The sequence below is a fragment of the Mobula hypostoma genome, chromosome 23 (genome assembly GCF_963921235.1).
Source record: "Mobula hypostoma chromosome 23, sMobHyp1.1, whole genome shotgun sequence".
Taxonomy (NCBI): domain Eukaryota; kingdom Metazoa; phylum Chordata; class Chondrichthyes; order Myliobatiformes; family Myliobatidae; genus Mobula; species Mobula hypostoma.
Genome location: NC_086119.1, coordinates 5,621,582 through 5,641,765, shown reverse-complemented (window position 1 = coordinate 5,641,765; position 20,184 = coordinate 5,621,582). Strand labels below are relative to the sequence as shown.

At 40.6% G+C, this 20,184-nt stretch overlaps 1 protein-coding gene across 7 annotated transcripts in view; it reads right to left on the bottom strand.

Annotated features, from left to right (window-relative positions):
• The window catches only part of bcas3 (BCAS3 microtubule associated cell migration factor), a 987,973-nt gene that overhangs the window by 399,350 nt on the left and 568,439 nt on the right, over positions 1-20,184 (bottom strand). For all 7 annotated transcript variants that reach the window (XM_063031775.1, XM_063031774.1, XM_063031776.1 and 4 more), the window contains 2 exons: positions 6,212-6,408; positions 3,957-4,054 (listed from right to left, as the gene is read on the bottom strand). In XM_063031775.1, the coding sequence (XP_062887845.1) occupies positions 3,957-4,054; positions 6,212-6,408 (295 nt within the window). The remainder of the gene's footprint in view (positions 1-3,956; positions 4,055-6,211; positions 6,409-20,184) is intronic.

Below are 20,184 nucleotides of genomic sequence, written 5' to 3'. Positions count from 1 at the left end.
TAGATGCTGCCAGGCCTGCTGCGTGTGTGTTAATAGATTATTCACACATTTTTATGTTTCTCACCATTTTATTCTTGCATTCTACATTTCTTTTCTTCACAAATGTCTTGTACTCCTTTGCTGATTTCTAATATCGCTCCAAACCACAGAAGTACTGCTACTTCTAGCAACTTTACAAGCTGCTTCTTTTGATTTAACACTATCGTTAATTTTTCCTGTCAGCCACAGACCATTTCTGTTGTTAGGTTTCTTTTGCTTAGAGGTGTTATTCTGAAGATCACCCATTATCTACATGATTTTATAAAATCAAGGTACAAATTAAAGGTTAAGAATAAATGACTACTCTATTTACAGACAGCATGATCTGCGTTTGCAATGCAACACTAAGCCCGATTTGTTGTCCATATAAAATTACGGAAGCTAGTCATTTTAAGCACATTTAGAAGCAGCAACTTGAATACTTACACATTCTTTCTATCTTCTACCATCATCACATCCTGAAGCCACTCTGAGTTCTAAAAGCAATGCTCCAGTCCAAAACTAGTACCTACACAGCTCCAAAGGTATGCAACTCTGATCTGAGCATGAAATCCCAAATGCCAAATTTACATCCGATTACCTACATCTTACAGTTACCTACTTTAAAAAAAATATTCAACATAATAAGCACATCCCAGTCTTCTGCCAAGTTTTCCGGAAAGATTACAATGTAATTTAGCAATCTAATTGCTTTTGCGTATGATGGAGTTTGTTCAGTGTTTTCTGTTTGGGTTCAGGAGCAGTGGCTGAATGGATGTTTCAATGGGCCATGTTACAATGATTTACAAACTGTTTATGTTTATTTGCATTTTATGGAAATCCTGATCCAAGCATAAAATGGTTCTTGGACGCTTACAGCACATTTATTAACCATGAATAACAACTACTGTGGAATGTTTGCCTGAAATGGTTTTAAAAACTATATCAGATACAATCACACAGCGTAAAATTAATCATTAGAAACTCTATAGAAATAGTCATAGGCCAATTCATGAATATAAATGAGTTACCATTTGTGTTAAAATGTAGACTAGTTAATACTGAGCCCATTACTTTTTCCTATCTGTCCACCTTGATCTATTTTTATTCGAATATTGTTTATAGTTAGTTAAACACTTTGTGTTGTTGCCAACATTGGACATAAGAGAGTAGAAACAGGGCTGATGGTGTGGGAGAATTGAATTTGCTCGTATTCCATAGAGAATCACCTCAAACTTGGTATTCACAGTGGTTTCCTAATGATGTCAATAACTCTCCTTAAGAAGTTCTGGAACTTCAGCCAGCTCCATCATGGACACTAGCCTCCCCAGCATCAAGGACACATTTACAAAGCAATGTCGTAAAAAGGCAGCATCCATCATTAAGGACCCCTGCCACCCAGGACATGCTGTCTCTCATTGTCATCATTGAGGAGGAGGTACATGAGCCTGAAGACACACACTCAACATTTCAGAAATAACTTCTTCCCCTCCACCATCAGATTTCTGAATGGACAAAGAGCCCAATAAAACTCACTATTTTTAATTTTTTTGCACTCTTTTTGCACTATTTATTTAATTATATATATATTATTGTAATTTACATTTTTATTATATATTGTAATATACTGCTACCACAGAACAACAAATTTCACGACGTATGCCAATGATATTAAACCTGATTCTTATATTTATTATGTGCTATCACACAATCTATGACTTCTGGCTATCTCTTTAAACACAATCTAGTAGTCTTTCTCTGCTGCTTTAGCCTTACGGATATTATAATATATTCTTTCAATGGGTTTATAATTTACTGGCTTGGAGATGAGTTCCATGCGTCTATCTAAGTATGCATAGATGGGCCTCTCTCTTGGCCATAGCATACCGAATTGCGGCCAGAAAATATAAATGATGAAAATCAGTCCTGTAGCCTGGTAGCTGCAGTAAAAATGCTGCCTTTAGTCCTTTGGCACTATTTGTTTTGTTTTTTTTTTAATGGTCATTAAAGATAATGAAAGATGATTGAATATAAATGTTTGAGAAAATTGGCAAAAGTAGGTTTGGGCGGAAGACCAAAGCAAACCTCAATGTTAACAGTGAAATTGGAAAGTGCCTTAGAAATTACATGTTAAACTACACAGTCCTACACTATTAACTCACTGCTTATTGCTGTTAACTGGGTGGCACCAAATCCAAATAGCTCAAGTCAAAATGGACTTGAACTGTGTCACTGGGCTTGCACAGCGAGCGAGATCGTTAGAAAATATCATACATAACAGGAACTTGTGGCTCACTGAAAAACACTGAGCAACCACAAACAGTACAAGGTTTTTAGAAACCAACTTGCAACCCGTATTTATGTCATTTGATTTGTGTATCTGGATGACATCACACCGTGAGATTAAAATCAATGTAAAAACAAGTTTTTTTCCAAAAATGTACTTGCCACATGCGTCTTTGGCAGTCCAAAGTTAATCTTAGCTTGACCTGTTTGTAGGGAACGAGCAAGCTTGGGTGCAATGCTGGTCTTGTGTCCTGTTTGATTCTATTTTACACTTAAATCAAGAGAGAGCATTTTCCATGGGGTGGACAACCTGACTCCATGGAATTTCCACCTGAAGACTTAATAGAATTAACCCTTCATTCAAAGGTGAAGCCTGATGTATAGACTTATGAACAGTTATTTGGAAATATTACCAGATACGTCTGATATAGCAGCAGAAATGCCAGTAGTAAAACCTTTTCTGTTGTCAGCGCTTATGAAGCAGAGCAAGAAGACATCTTGCAGATGCATGCTGAAAACATCAGTAATGATCCTCCATAAACTCAGAGCATTAATTTTTGTAGCAAATGTTTCTCTCCTGTCTTACAGCCTGGTAAAATATGCCCATCAGAGGAAAAGAACACTGTCAGCCACATGTTTCTCACAGAAGTTCAGGGAGTTTCATGTGCTTATTCATAAAGGCACAGGAAAAGTAACAGAGTGAACAACTATGTTTTTGCAGTAAGTATTCTAAAGAGCTTTTCATCAATTATTTACACTAAGGCACCCACAATAGTTCTATGTTGTCACGTACAAGTGAAAATGCTTGAAGATACAAGGAAATATGACACAGTTTCACTCATACGGTGTCGCTCACCTATAACTACTGATGAGACATGGAGCAAGGAGATAGAACAAAGCCAGCCCTTGAAATAAACCTTTATTCAGCAAAACCAAGCACCCAAAAAACTCAACAGTGCATCCAGGGCACAGTATTTGAATGGTTACCAAAGAACATTTGAACCAATCAGTGAAAGTGAGTCGACCAATAGGCTTCGACTGTTTCGGCTCACCAATATAGTGTCATTTTACATGAAAATGGAGATGATCTTACTTGCCATTTACAATCAAAATGAGGACATTCTCTCTGTGATTTTGACTTAATTCTCTGGGAATTAGCATTGGTGTTCCAGGTGTACTGCAGCAGAACACAAGTGTTCCAAGCTACCAGATATTGAAAGCAAACATCAGGAAGCCAAACAAAGATGTCAGCTTTCTCCTAGAAAGGCATTAAAGCTATTGCAAATGAATGCCTGCCTTGCCAATAACACCCACCTCCCCATAAAAAAATGTAAACATAACAAACTCACTCTCAGGACGTACAGAATATCAATAAACGCATCATCTTGTTGCTCTTAGCTATTCAATGATTATCCATTCACACACCACACAGCCAGTGCCAATTTATCATCAGACAAAAGATATTCACAAAGGAATAACGTTTTGAAACACAACATTATTATTTCTTGAAATGGCTTTCAACACTGTGAAAATATCAAAGGCATTTGCTAACAATGCGACAATCTTCACAAGCTTTCAACGAAGAAGGTCCAGCTGTTTAAAAGTATTACACCTCTTCCTTTCCCCAGCAAAAATGAAATTTGCTTTCCTACCTGATCCAGCATCAATCACAGTTGAAAGAGTTCTCCGATCAGCAATTACCCTTGATGATGCAGGCATGCTAACAGGTTCTGAGCGGACTGGCTGGATTCTGCCACAATAATATAGAGAAAGGACTTGTTATATACCTAGATGAGGAAAATAACTGGCTAGTTGTTTATAAATTTGAGCTCTCAACATAATAACTAAATTACCATTAATCTTATCTGCCCAACTCAAATTTGGCATCCTGCTGCTCAGATTGTCTGTCAGAAATATAAAAATGGCAACACCTACGCAGTGAGTTACAAAAACGTACCTCCGACCACCACACAGCTAGATGCTTCACAGTACTGTACAGAGAATCTTCCTAGGCATCCTCAGCTCCTTTGCTACACTTTCACCTTTCAGCCAAAGGTTTGCAAATTTTTTCCATTGGCTCATAATAAAAACTGGCACCTCCATATACTTTGAGAGAGATCTGACTACTGAAGTAATGAGTATTAGATTAGATCTTAAACTGAACTCTCAGGTGAATACAGAAATTCTATTCAAAGAAAAGCAACTGAATTTTTTACTTATTATCCTAAGGCAAATATTTATCCCAAAACAAACTAATTAAAACAGATTATTTGGTAACTACCACAATATTGTCTGTGGAAAAATAACACATTGGGTAGCTGCACTGTTAAGGAGTTTTGAATCCCATCTTGGAAATGCCTACGTCGGTATTGGTTTGTGGAATGGGTATCCTATGGCTAGAATCCTGAAATCTTGCTGTCCAGGAAATACTCTTCACCCTTGTTTAGAACAGAGACAGGGAGGAATTTCTTCTGTCAAAGGGTGGAATTCATTGTACAAATGGCTGTCGAGGCCATGTCAGTGGATATATTTAAAGTGGAAGTTGATAAGTTCTTGAATAGTAAGGGCATCGAAGGATCTGGAGTGAAGGCAAGAGAATGAATTTGAGATGAAATATAAATCAGCCATGATGAAATGGCAGAGCAGCCTCAACAGGATGAATGGCCTAATTCTGCTCCTTTGTCTTATGGTCTATTAGCTGATTTCCTTTTCATTGGAGAAATTATGAAATATTTTCTGTGCCAATATGTGTTAATTAATGCAGCAATGTGCAGCTGAAGTGGTGTCAGAACTTAATTCTATTACTGTTTAGGAGCCAGAGACAGGAGTATCCTATTGGCTGAAACTCTGGCACTTAATACAGCCAACATGGCCTCACTTGTGAAATGGAAATGCTAGATACAGAGCTCATCTAATGATCCATAACATTTGGTCTTTGTTCAGAGAACAGTTCAAATAAAACTACAGATTGGTTTATACCACAAGAAGTGTCCTGAGGAATTGTCCCTCTTCCAGCAACTTGTGCAGCGGTATGGAAACTATCAAGTGTTTATATTTAATTTACCTGAAGCTATCAATTTCCCAAAGTGCCTGCGACATGCACCTTGAAGACTTAACAAAAGGCAGAAGTTGGAAAAGACCAAAAAAAAATGGTAAAGTATAATGCCAAAAAAAAAAGAGCAATTCCAACAAACAGTGTTAAATCTAAAGTGGCCAGGCCTGCTTTAGTCAGAATCAGGTTTATTATCACCGGCATGTGTTGTGAAATTTGTTAACTTAGCAGCAGCAGTTCAATGCAATACATAATATAGGAGAAAAAAAATCAATAAATTAAAAAAACAATTACAGTATATGTATATTGAGTAGATTAAAAAACATGCAAAAACAGAAATAATATATATTCAAAAAGTGAGGCAGTGTCCAATGGTTCAATGTCCATTTAAGAATCGGATGGCAGAGGGGAAGAAGCTGTTCCTGAATCGCTGAGTGTGTGCCTTCAGGTTTCTGTACCTCCTACCTGATGGTAACAGTGAGAAAAGGACATGCGCTGGGTCCTGGAGGTCCTTAACAATGGACGCTGCCTTTCTGAGACACCGCTCCCTGAAGGTATCCTGGGTACTTTGTAGGCTGGTACCCAAGATGGAGCTGACTAAATTTACAACCCTCTGCAGCTTCTTTCGGTCCTGTACAGTAGCCCCCTTTAGACTGGGTGCTCAATCATATCAGATATCTTATCCAAACTCACGAAATTCGCATGTTCAAAATATTGAAACGAGCCTTGTCATGCTGACAGCAGCTTAATTTCCTTGTGCCATGTTGTAGGCTATTTGGGCACATGATCCCAGGATCATCCAGAACAAAGCTCTGCAGCACCATCAAGGTTCACAGATATTGTTTCTTTCCTTACCTCAGACTATTGAGCTCTAGGTCATCAGTATCAAAGTCCATTAGTGGCTGTGGTGTGTCACAAGGCCCATGTGACTGAAGTACTGATGAACTGGAAGAAATCACTGTTGTTTGCCCTGAAGGATGGATTGTCTTAAACTGAAATTGTGGGCCCATCCACAGACGCCTGTGGGGTCCAGTATGTGTCACAATCTCCACCTGAAAATAGACAGGTCATATTGAGAAGTCAAGGCAGTCACGGAAACATCTATGAACAAGGTATAGCTGTGGATATTAAATTAAACATTGGCCACCTGCAAATCCACTGTAATGTAAATACCAACATAGGAAAGTGCACAACACAGTAGCACAGCAGTTAGCATAGCGCTTTAAGGCACCAGTTGTAAGGTTGGAGTTCAATTCCCAGTACTGGCTGTAAGGAAGGAGCTGGCAGGTACAGTATGTTCTCCCATAATCATGTGGGTTTCCTCTGCGTGCTGCAGTTTCCCCCATATTCCAAAGGCATATAGATTACAGTTAGTAAGCTGTGGGCATGTTATGTTAGCACCGGAAGCATGACAACACCACGAAGTTCAAAGTTCAAAATAAATTTATTATCAAGGCATATATATGTCACCAGCGTTTTCCATGTGTCACCTTTACGACCCTAAAATTCATTTTTTTGCGAGCATTCTCAATAAATCCATAATAGAATTGATAGAAGACCGCACAACTTGGGCATTTAACCAGTATGCAAAAGGCAACAAACTGTGCAAATACAAAAGAAATAATAATAATAATAAATAAATGAGCAATAAATATTGAGAACATGAGAGGAATAGTCCTTGAAAGTGAGTCCATAGGTTGTAAGAACATATCAATGATGGGGTAAGTGAAGCTGAACGCTTCTGTGTTGCCCCCAGCTCATCCACGATGCAAACGTAAGCTTCGATATACATGTGACAAGTAAAGCTAATATTGTAGTAGCAGGAACAGACAATGGTTATTCATCATCTCAAGCCTCCTCACCTTTCCAAAGATCATAGTTATTTCAATGTCATTCCCGCCTATCCCATATACTTTGAGTCCTCTAATGTCAAAATATTATCAATTTTGATCTTGAATCAATTCAGTGACTGAACTTGTGTAAGATAGGTAGTAGATTACCACGAATCACCACCCTACATCAGCAGAAATTTTAAAACAGGGGTCTCCAACCTTTTTTGCACTGCGGACCGGTTTCATATTGACAATATTCTTGCGGACCGGCCGACCCAGGGGTGGGGGGTGGGGCAAGGTGGGGTAGGGTTGCCAACGGACAAGAGTAGAGCCAAATACATTGTTTACACCGTGAGACTACAATGACCATGAAGCCTTGCACGGGCACCAGTGCGCATGCATGCTTCGCGTATGCATGTACGTGCCGATTTTTTCTACAAATCCTTGTTGGCGATTCTGTTGGGGGGGGGTGTTAATCACGACCGGAATATAGGTGATAAGTGGCTAATACACTCAATTTCGTTTCTAAAAGGGTTTATCTAACGAATTTAATATTAAACACACAGCGCATATTTTCCTCACATGAATATAGCGTTAAGTCAATTATTAGGGAAGGACAGGGGATCTTGAAGTACGTGTTGAACGAACTTCCAGTAGAAGTGGTAGAGACAGGTTCAATATTACTTAAAGAAAAATTGGATAGGTATATGGACAGGAAAGGAATGGATAGTTATGGGCTGAGTGCAGGTCGGTGGGACTAGGTGAGAGTAGCTTTCGGCACCGACTAGAAGGGCAGAGATGGCCTGTTTCCATGCTGTAATTGTTATATGGTTATATAAGTAAGTCAATAGCATCATAACATTTTAAGTAACGTTTGGATATTAAACACACAGCACATATTTTCCCCGTATGAACATACAAAATCATTGCAACACACCAATATCGCTGAATCAGTGGGAGCCCTGGGCTGAATGCTTGTTTCCCTGCAACAAGATGGTCCCATCGAGGGGTGATGGGAGACAGCGATACTCGAACGGGGTTCCTTATGTCCAGTCTATTACACAATTTGGTTTTCGTTGCATTCATTGCAGAGATATGTTGGAAATGGAAGCAACGTTTTCAGTGCTTTTGTGGCTATCTCAGGATATTTAGCTTTGACTTTGAGATCCAGAATGCCGGCAGAGATGTTATGTCAAACATACTTTTCAGCCCGCTGTCATTTGCAAGCTCGAGAAGTTGATCTTCTTCCCGCGCTGACATGGATGACACGCGGGTAATGACCTCGCATGCGTAATGGCTCAACAGTGGACATGATAAGGAATGAGGAAAGGTGCAGCTGACCCCTATCGCCAAATCATATCGTTTCCTCGCCGCCCGGTAGCGCATGCTTTGCAGCCCGGTACCAGTCCGCGGCCCGATGGTTGGGGACCGCTGTTTTAAAAGGATCTCCAAATGCTTGCATTCATTAATGTGGCACGTTAACACACATTATTACATATACAATGAACTATTCTGAAGTGTAATCGCTGCTCCAGCTAAGCAAATCTTGCAGCCATTTTGTGCAGAGCAAAGATACATGCTGATCCACCAAACCTGTCTTAACTAGCCCCACTTCAGTCATTATGAGAATAAATTTGACGTTGCAACGGATAAGAAGTTGAAACTGAGGTAGCTTTCAAAGAACAATTCAAAAATGTAGAAAGAGGGAAGGACAAAGGTCTAGGAAAAGAATTCTAAAGCACATTTACCAATTAGTTATTTAATGATGGAGGATGTATTATGACAAGGGTGCCTTTACAACAAGCATAGATCAAGTGAACAGTCAGAGACTTTCTCCCTGGGCAGAAATGGCTAATATGACAGGGCATAATTTTAAGGTGATTGGAGGAAAGTATAGGGGGATGTCGGAGGGCTTTTTTTTTACAGAGAGTGGTGAGTGTGTGGAACACGCTCCCAAGGTGGAGGTAGAGGCAGATACATTAGGGGAATTTAAGAGACTCTTTGATAGGCACATGGATGATAGAAAAATGGAGGGCTATGTTGGAAGGAAGGATTTGATTGATTTCAGAGTAGGTTAAAAGGTCGGGACAACCTTCATGGATCAAAGTGTCCGTACTGTGCTGGAGTGTTCTGACAGAGTCAGGTTTATTGTCACTGGCACATGACGTGAAATTTGACTGTGTTCCATGTACTTCAAGTAGTGCAAAGGAATAGTGACATAGGTCCTATCTTGGGCACCACGGTAGCATAACAGTTAGCGCAATGTTACTCCATGCTGTATCACTAAATAAAACACAGTAAAATAAATCTTAAGCTCATGCTTCATCTTAAGGCTGGAAAGATCTGAAAATGCAACACCTCCTCACTCCTGCAGTGCCTTCTTAGTTCACCAGATTGATTCCTGGGATGGCAGGTCTTTCATATGAAGAAAGACTGGATGAACTGGGCTTGTACTTGTTGGAATTTAGAAGATTGAGGGGGGATCTGATTGAAATGTATAAGATCCTAAAGGGATTGGACAGGCTGGATGCGGGAAGATTGTTCCCGATGTTGGGGAGGTCCAGAATGAGGGGTCACAGTTTGAGGATAGAGGGGAAGCCTTTTAGGACCGAGATTAGGAAAAACTTCTTCACACAGAGAGTGGTGAATCTGTGGAATTCTCTGCCACAGCAAACTGTTGAGGCCAGTTCATTGGCTATGTTTAAGAGGGAGTTAGATATGGCCCTTGTGGCTACAGGGGTCAGGGGGTATGGAGGGAAGGCTGGGTTCTGAGTTGGATGATCAGGCATGATCATAATAAATGGCAGTGCAGGCTCGAAGGGCCGAATGGCCTACTCCTGCACCTATTTTCTATGTTTCTATATACTCCAGAAGGATTTACATTAGAATATATTCCAAACATTGGACTTTATGAATTGCTGTTCGACTTTGCTTTAAGAATCTTCTCTGCAAAGATTAAAAGGGTTAATGACGAGTCCAGAATAGTGCAGATGAAATGAACATTGTGTGAGCATTCTGGCTGATGAGTCAAGAGGCCTTTGTTTTTTATGCTTTATTACATACTCTTGGAAAGACTAATTGGCCCTTTAGAAACAAGGCAAACAGTGGATAGTGTAGTATTGATTGTGTGCTGTGCCTTTTTTAAAAAAGATTAAATTTATTTGTCCATGTACATTGAGACATACAATGAAATCTGTTACTTTGCATCAAAACTAATCAGTGGGGATTGTGCTGGGCAGCCCGCAAATGCCACCATGTTACCAGTGCGGTCATAGCATGTCCACAACCCACCTAACCACACGCCTTTAAAACATGGGAGGAAATCAGAGCACAAGACAGAAACTCACACAGTCACGGGGAGAATGTACAAACTCCTTGCATACAGTGGTGGAAATTGAAGCCTGATTTTACAGTGGCACTGTAAAGCATTGTGCTAACGAATAGACCACACTATCACCCATAGCATGAAAGTCTACACTGTACATACAACACAGCCTGGCAAGGCTCATATTATTCATTTAGATTAAATTGAGATAACTGGATACTCCAGCACACATAAACCAAATCAAAGCTGTCCTTCATTCATTCTGAATTGTGAAATGCTGCTTACATTATTTCTCTCATGCAAGGAATATAAAATACCTTGAACATATTTGGAGATAACAGAACGAGAATAGTTGGGTAGAAAGTGGAAACACTCAAGAACTACACCAGCCAGAGCTTTATACTCCCACAGGGACAATAAGGGGGATCCACTACAGAAAGCACAGAATTGGCATGTTGCAAGGGAAGCAGATGGTGAGATGTTTTGCAACTTCAAAACATAGAAACTAACTGAAAGGAAAACACAGAACTGAGAATGTATGTATAACTTCATTTTTACTTAAAGCGAGGCACGTGTTTATGACGTACTACGCACGATGACGTATGTAATTCACACACTTTGTACATCTAACCATAATGAATCATTTAAGCAAACAATGTTTAATCAAACAAGATATTTACAATACCACTGAACTATTAAATACACAACAGGTAGGTACTTCTGTTTAGCTTTTCTAACTTAACTCGAAGTAAAAGTATTGGTAATGACTTTAGAGTACAGTAGGTAGTATTTCGGATTTAATAAGATCCCTAGAAACAATAGTATTCTAAGGGTAGTTAGTGTAGGAAACTTCAGCCCAATGTCATGCTCCTCCTGTGCTGTGGGGGAAATCAGGGATCATATACTCTCAGTGGCCACTTAGGTATACCTGTACACCTGCTTGTTAAAGCAAATATCCAATCAGCCAATCATGTGGCAGCAACTCAATGCATAAAAGCATGCTGACTTGGTCAAGAGGTTCAGTTGTTGTTCATATCAAACATCAGAATGGGGAAGAAATGTGACCTATGTAACTCTGACTGGAATAAATGTTAGTGTCAAACAGGGTAGCTTGAGTATCTGAGAAACTGCTCTCTAGAGCTTACAGAGAATGGTACGAGAAACAAAACACACCCAGTGAGCAAAAACACCTTGTTAATGAGAGAAGTCAGAGCAGAACAGTCACACTGGTGCAAGCTGACAGGAAGATGACAGTAGCTCAGGTAACAACAGTGGTGTGTGGAAGAGTATCTCTGAAACACAACACATCCAACTTTGAAGCGGATGGGCTACAACAGCAAAGACCACACCAGGTTCCACCCCTGCACCTAACAAAGTGGTCACTACAGTGTGGAGCTGACAAACCACACATCTGCATTATGGATGGATTCACTGTGAAGGATTTGTAACACTGAGGACATTCTGGGTAACACGTTCAGAGAGATGGGCCATGTGAAGGTGACAGCAGGATAGAAAATTGCCGTGAAAATGAAAAAATATCGAAGTGCCTGAGAAACAGTTGGGAAGTGGGGCCAAGTAAGACTGAAATGAAGATTGGTCCACTGGTCCACATATGCAAGTGCCCACAGCTACACCTTTAACAGAACATAGAAACATAAAAAACCTACAGCACAATATAGTCCCTTCGGCCCACAAAGCAGTGCCGAACATGCCCTTACCTTAGAAATTACCTAGGGTTATCCAGAGGCCTCTATTTTTCTAAGCTCCAAGTAACTATCCAGGAGTCTCATAAAACCCTATTGTATCCGCCTCCACCACCATCGCTGGCAGCCTGTTCCACGCACTCACCACTCTCTGCGTAAAAAACTTACCCCTGACATTTCCTCTGTACCTACTTCCAAGCATCTTAAAACTGTGCCCGCTCATGCTAGCCATTTCAGCCCTGGGAAAAAGCCTCTGACTATCCACACGATCAATACCTCTCTTCATCTTGTACACCTCTATCAGGTCACCTCTCATCCTCCGTCCCTCCAAGGAGAAAAGGCCGAGTTCACTCAACCTATTCTCTTAAGACATGCTCCCCAATCCAGGCAACATCCTTGTAAATCTCCTCTACACCCTTTCTATGGTTTCCACATCCTTCCTGTAGTGAGACGACCAGAACTGAGCACAGTACTCCAACTGGGGTCTGACCAGTGTCCTATATAGCTGCAACATTACCTCTCTGCTCCTAAACTCAATCTAATAATTGATGAAGGCCAATGCACTGTATGCCTTTTTAATGACAGAGTCAACCTGCGCAGCAACTTTGAGTTTCCTATGGACTCAGACCCCAAGATCCCTCTGATCCTCCACACTGCCAAGAGCTTTACCATTAATAAATTCCATCTCTATACGCATATTCTGCTCTCTAGCCGCATTTCAATGGCATTGCTTCCTTTATGAATCTCTAGACCGCTCTTATGTCCCCACTTACTGCTCCCCATGGTGTGGTAGATTTCCATACAAATGCAAGAAGGGCAACACCTATCCTTTCACCTCTTCCCTTCGACCATTAGGGGTTTTAGTCTTATTAGGTAAGACAGTGATTCACTTGCATAGGGTAGCATGGTAGTGTAGTGGTTAGCTCAATCGTTTAGCAGCACTGGTGATTACTGATCAGGGTTTGACTGCTGACATTGTCAGTTAGGAGTCTGTATGTGGGTTTCCTTGGGGTGCTCCAGTTTCCTCCCACATTCCAAAGATGTATGAATAAGGGAAGGGTTAATAACTTGTCAGCATGCTCGGTTGGCACTGGAAATGTGGCGACACTTTCAGCTGCCCCATCACATCCTTGATGCAAGCAATGCACTTCATTGTATGTCTTGATGTACAAGTGACAAATTAAGCTCAACCTAAAATCTTAATTTTTCTTGTCCAATTTAATGCACTTAGAGTTCACAGAACATGGCCTCCTGACACTGGAGAAGCCACACAGAGATGTGCTGTTATTTTGTAGAACACCTGCACTCTGCACACATTAGTCATCCTGAGGTTTCTGTTACTCACCACTTTAATTCTGTAGCCCACTCTGCAGAGTAGGAATACATGGGTCTCATTTAGATAGTGACTTGTAGGATACCACAGGGCTCAGTGTTAGTATCTCAGCTATTCACAATATATAGAAATGATAAAGATAAGTGAATTTTTTAAATCAAATTTGCAGCCAATATAGAACTGTGTGGGAGAATGAGCAATGAGGAGAATGCAGAGAGGCTCCTGGGTGATTTGCATGGTTTCAGGGAATGGGCAAGAGCATGCCAGATGCAGTATATTGTGAATAAATCTCAGGTCATTCAGTTTGGTTCAAAATAAAAGGTCAGATTGTTATCTAAATAATGATAGATTGAGAAAGGGAGTCTTTGTATACCGGTCCATGAGAATGCAACAAGCAGTTAAGAAGACATATGCTGGTCTTCATAGTGAGAGGATTCAAGTACAGGAATAGTGATGCCTTGCGGTAATTGGAGAGGACTTTGATAAGACCATGCTTTACTATGTGCAGTTTTGATCTCCCTATATATGCAAGGATGTTCTTGCTATGGAGGGAGAGCAGGAGTGCAGTGACACTTCACCAGCCTAATCCCTGGGATGACAGGAAAGACATATGAAGAAAGATCAGGTCAATTAGATCCAAACCTAATTGTATTGGTACATAGAGGGGAAGGACTTAAAGGGAAATGAGCTGAACACAGGAAACTGACACAAGCTGGGTGGGCACCATGGTTGGGGTGGACTGATTAGGTCAAAGGGCCCGCACCTGTGCTGTATCGCTCTATGATTTTCTATTTGCTAAAGTTTGGAAAATTGAAAGGGGATCACATAGAAGACTTCTAAAATTCCTACAAGATCATTTTGTGCAGTTCTGGTTGCCACATTATAGGAACTATCTGACTGGGCTGCAGAGAGTGCACAGGAGATTCACCAGGATGACAGGATGCTGCCTGGATTAAGAACTTTAGTTATGGAGAGAGAACAGATAGGCTGAGCTTGTTTTCCCTAAAGCGAAGGAGGCTAAGGGGTGATCTGATTGAGGTATATGAGAGATTTAGCTAGGTAGACAGTCAAAATCTTTTTCAGTTGATCGGGGCATCAAAAACAAGATGCATAGGTGTAAGGAAGTTAAAAAGGAATCTGAGGGGTAGTTTCCTTTTACACAGAGCATGATTAATATCTGGATGGTTGTGCCAGATGAGGAACTGGAATCAGATACAATTAAAATATTTAAGAGGCATATAGACAGACACTTAAATAGGTAATATACCAGATTCAGGAACAGTTACTACCCTTCAACCATCAAGCTCCTGAACCAGTGTGGATAAATTCATTCACATCAACACTGAACTGATTCTGCAACCAACAGATGCACCTTCATGGAATCTACAAATCATGTTCTCAGTATTATTTATTTATTATTGTTGTTGTTATTATTTTGGGTTTTTTTTTGTATTTGCAGAGTTTGTTCTTTTGCACATTGCTTGCTTGTCCATTTTGTTGTGTGTAGTTTTTCATTGATTCTATTGTGTTTCTTTGTATTCACTGCAAATGCCTGCAAGAAAATGAATGCCAGAGTAATATCTGGTGACGTGTATGTACTTTGAACTTTGAAATAGCCCTAATGTGGGCTAATGGGAGAAGTGTAGATGAGCAAAGGTTGGAGTAGACATGGTGAGCAAAGAGGCCGTTTCTGAGCCACATGGCACTCTGACAGGATAGGTTAGATGCTGAAATGATGTTCCCAATGGCCGGGAAGTGCATTCAGGGATCACTACCTAAGGATAAGGAGTGAGACATGGAAAATCTTCCCTCAGAGAATGGCAGACATGTAGAATTCTCTACCACAGAAAGCAGTGCAGGTCAAATGATCACAAATATTCAGGAAGTTAGATGTACAATAGTTCTTATAGCTAAAGAGCTCCAGGATCATCAGGAACAAGCTGGAAGAAGGTACTGAATTTGGTGGTTAGCTATGTTTATATTGAATGGTACAGCAGGCTCCAGACCCAAAATATAAAGATCTTCTATAATTCTGCGTCAGCAGAAGTGTTTGAGAGATAAAGGAGATTGTGGGAAGTGCTTTCCAAAATTTAACTCAAGGCACATCTCACAAAATCATAAAGGACAGACGAAATCTATTGAGACCATCATAGTAATGATGGTTCTGAGAAAGAAATTCTCAATTATTTATACTTTGCTAATTTGGAAGTGAATTATAAAAGTATCGTATTCACCCACAAAATAAAGTTAAAATAATGATGCAAATAAGCATCATTATTCATGATACACATCACCAGATGGCCAGAGAAGCACAAACTCCTGGGACTTAACTGTGAATATTTTTCACTTCTGTTCATCATCCCCTCTCGTCCCCCTCCACCATCAATGCAGGTCAAACTGACCTGCCTTTGTACAACAGTGTTTGAGTAAAATCTCATGGGGGTTATCCAATGCACAATTACTAAACTAAAGCTTCCCCATGCACTGCCTACCGCAGTTATGAAAGTACATCAAAATAACATTTATTTTGTTGTAGCTCTGTGTCAGAGAGCTACAACAGAGAAGCCAGCCACTCAGCCCATCTAGACCATGCTGAACTGTTATTATGCCTAGATCCATTGGCCTGCTCTGGATCATAGCACTCCACACTCCTCCCATCCATGTACCTATCCAAACTTCTCTTAAATGTTGAAATCAAACTCACATCCACCACCTCTGCTGGCAGCTTGTTCCACACTCACACTGCCCTCTAAGTAAAGAAGATCCCCCTCAGGTTCCCCTTAAATATTTCATGCTTCAACCTTAGCCTATGACGTCTAATTCTAATCTCACCCAGCCTAAGTTGCAAAAAGCCTGCTTGTATTCACCCTATCTATACCCCTTATAACTTTGAATAGCTCTATCAAATCTCCCCTCATTCTCCTACCCTCAAGGGATTAAAATTCTAATGTATTCAACCTTTCCCTATAACTCAGGTCCTCAAGTCTTGGCAATTTCCTTGTAAATGTTCTCCGCATTCTTTGAATTTTATTGATCTCTTTTCTGCAGGTAGGTGATCAGATCTGCAAACAATCCCCCAGATTAGGCCTCACCAACTTCAACATAACATCCCAACTCCTGTACTCAATAATTTGATTTATGAAGGCCAATGTGCCAAACACCCTATGTAAGTATTTTAAAAATATTGAGCCAGATGCGGTCACACTAAGTATTGGAAGGTTATGATCGGACATTAAGTGATGAGTGTTCACGTCAACTGGAGGTGCTGTTTTCCTGAAGCTGAAATACCCATGGGTGGCGGGTAAATGCGGTGTGCATAACGATGCCATGGACTTAATCCTCATTTCCTTCAATTCATCTTTACAGAAATCGATTCTCACCACGGGAGAAGGCCGTCTGTTCGTAGGCCCCTGCTGTTCCTACTGAAACAGCCTTTGATCTCAACCTGCAATATCTGTACATTTTATAACGAAGGCATTATTGATATCTAAACTACAACCTTGCTCTGGTCTTAAGCATAGAACAATTAGCAAAGACTTAAAATTAGGGCTAATCGCAGAAGGACTTCTTCAAACAAAAAGTAGTGGAGATCCAGAAAGAACTATCCAACTGCCCGTCCTGTCAGGCACCTCCCACCCCATCTGTGATGGAATCTGTGAGTACCATATAGGCCTCATCATTCACCTAAGTGCTCATGGAACTTGTGGAAGCAAGTCAGCTTCACACCAGAGGGACTGTCTAAGAAGACTGTTCCTGATAAAAAAAATGTTAGAGGCTCTAAGTTGGCTAACCTTCAACCATCTCCTTCCCTCTGCACCTGGACTTGTTCATTTCCTTCCACCTGGGAGCCTAGCTGAGAAAGACACACAGTACGCACCTCTGTTCAGTTACGTTACATATACTTTCTGATTCCCTTTGACCAAAATTATAAACGCTTTCATATCAACCAGTTTATCACAAGAAAACTGAGCAGAACATATATATGATGCTGTGTAACACACACAAAACGCTGGAGGAACTCAGCAGGTCAGGCAGCATCAATGGAAATGAATAAACAGTCGACATTTCAAGCTGAGACCTTTCATCAGGACTGGAAAGAAAGGGGGAAGAAGCCAGGGTAAGAAGGCGGGAGGGAGGGGAAGGAGTACAATCTAGAAAGTGATATGAGGTTACCATACCTGTGATCAATTCTACAGAACCTTGGGCGAAAACACACTGGCATATTAAAGCAACCCAGTAGCAGATCTGAAGCCTTTTTCAACATTGAATTATATGACAGTCAATCTAAGTATTACCTCCATTCTTGTAACTTATACAGTACTATGCAAAAGAAACATATATATAGCTAGGCTGCCTAAGCCCTTTGCACATTGTATTTGTCAATGTGGAGCAGAGAGCAAGTTCGTAAATCTGGTGGGAGCAGAGGATTTTAGGAATGGTGAGCGTGGAGCTCCATGGAAGGCCTGTGGGTCAGGTAGCAGAGAAGGAGTGACAGGGACGGGGGACGGGGGTGTTGTGGTACAGGTGCAGATACACCCAGCTCTGGGACCCCAGGCAAGGTCATTTGATTCCAAACAACTGGTTTATTGATCATTACAGAATGTCTCTCTGCTATTTTCTGCTCTCTCCCCTCTCCCTTCCCCTTTTCCCAATTATGATACCCTCTCTCTGCCCCCCTTCCCAGTCTCAGTCCACAATAGTGACCCAAATCAAAATCAGGTTTTTCATCACTTAAACATGTAATTAAATTTGTGGGGGGTTTTTTGTGGCAGCAGTACAGTGAAATACGTAAAATTACTGCAGTACTGTGCAAGAATCTTAGACAACCTAGATATACGTATGTGCCTAAGCCGTTAGCACAGTACTATATATCTATACCCATGTCTCAAAAAATTCTACCAAACTCATGTTTTAAACTTACAATTAGCCCTAACCGAAGCAACTTTTGAGGATTAAAGTTGGGAGACCTCCACTACATTTTGTGTTTTAAAATGTTCTCGGGAATAATCTCTTGTACTGTGTATGCCACCAGAGAAATCTTGCAGTGATGTTTACATTATAAAACATATTGCACATCGTGTGATGATGATTATCAATTAGTGTGCCAAAAAATCAGGAGTGCCTAGAGGAACCCCACAGAGTCATGGAGAGAATCTGCAGAAGATCCTGTAGATTCCTAACAGCAAGCCTCCAGAAACTGCTTGATACTGGCAGCCAAGGAACCCTCTGTAACTTCAATTCTAGAAAAAATGTCATGTGGATTTACAGCTTCACCACAAAGACATTAAGTACCACACAAGTAAAACACAGAGACAAGGTCTACTCTGGCCAGTAACCTTTCCATAACAGAAATGATTTGAATGGAAGATTGAGTGGAATTTGAAGAAGATTTAGGGCAGCATGGTACCATAATGGTTAGCATAACACCGTTACAGCGCCAGTGACCCAGATTCAATTCCGGCCACTGCCAATAAGGCTGAGATTTCCAGCATCTGCAGAACCTTTTGTTTTACATCACTCAGGTCCTGGTTTAGGAGTATGATTCCTGCATCTGATTTCCCAGGCAAAATTTAATCCATTATTTCTTTGTTGCATCCAACTTCTGTCACACATGAGAGGGCATCTAATTTACAGAGGCTGACATAATGAACCCACACCCAGTCGAGCACCTTGAATGTAATTAAATGTCCCAGGGTATTTTACAGGAGAGTTATCAAACAAAATGTGAAACTGAGACAGGAAAGGGAATAAATAGTATGACTGGTGATCAGAAGCTTAGTCAAAGAGATAGATTTTAATCAGTGAGAGTCAGGCAGAAAGAGCTTTTTAAGTCAGAATTCCAGGGCTTAGTACCCAGGTTGTCAAAGGCATGGCTACTTATGGTTAATGTGTATGAGGTATAAAATTTATTCCCTGACTACATTCCTCCGGTAGGCTATCCTCTACCAAGTTTATTCTAAGATTCTAAGCACAGGCAGACTGTAACTAGTGTCTCAGGTCTTTTACATTTCCACTCGAGTGCACTTTGGATTCCGGATTATGATGCCAGCAGAAGACAGTACAATGGAGTTCACAAGGACAGGCATAAATGTTGGGCACCATAGAATAAACAAATGCCATTCAAGATTCAAGACTGTTTATTGTCATTCTTCAGTATACGAGTGTAAAGGAGAACAAAATGATTGTTCCTCTGGATCCGAAGCAGCACAAGAAAACTCAGTAAGCATAAAGAACACAATAGAAAACAAAAAAAAAACACACACACACAATAAATAAAAATATAAAAGCAATCCTATAAAGACACAAAGTATAAGTGACTTTTTGAGCATGGCCATACATACATAAGATTAGTTTATATGCATAAGACTGACGCTAGGTACAGGAGTATCTGAACATAAGGTGACTCTGACAGGAAATGATAAAGGTAACAAAGTGACTCTTGGCAAGAGGAACTTTTCTAGGTAGCAGCGAGGCCTATGAAACACAGTAGGACCGTGATTTGGTCAGTGTAGGGATGAAGTGTGGAGTGTAAGTGTAAAGTGGCACTGCATGGGGGAGGTGAAGAGTATTGAGGGGCTTTGGAGAGGAGAGGCTGATGATGTAATGGTGGTGGGGTGGGTTAATGGGTGTAAGTA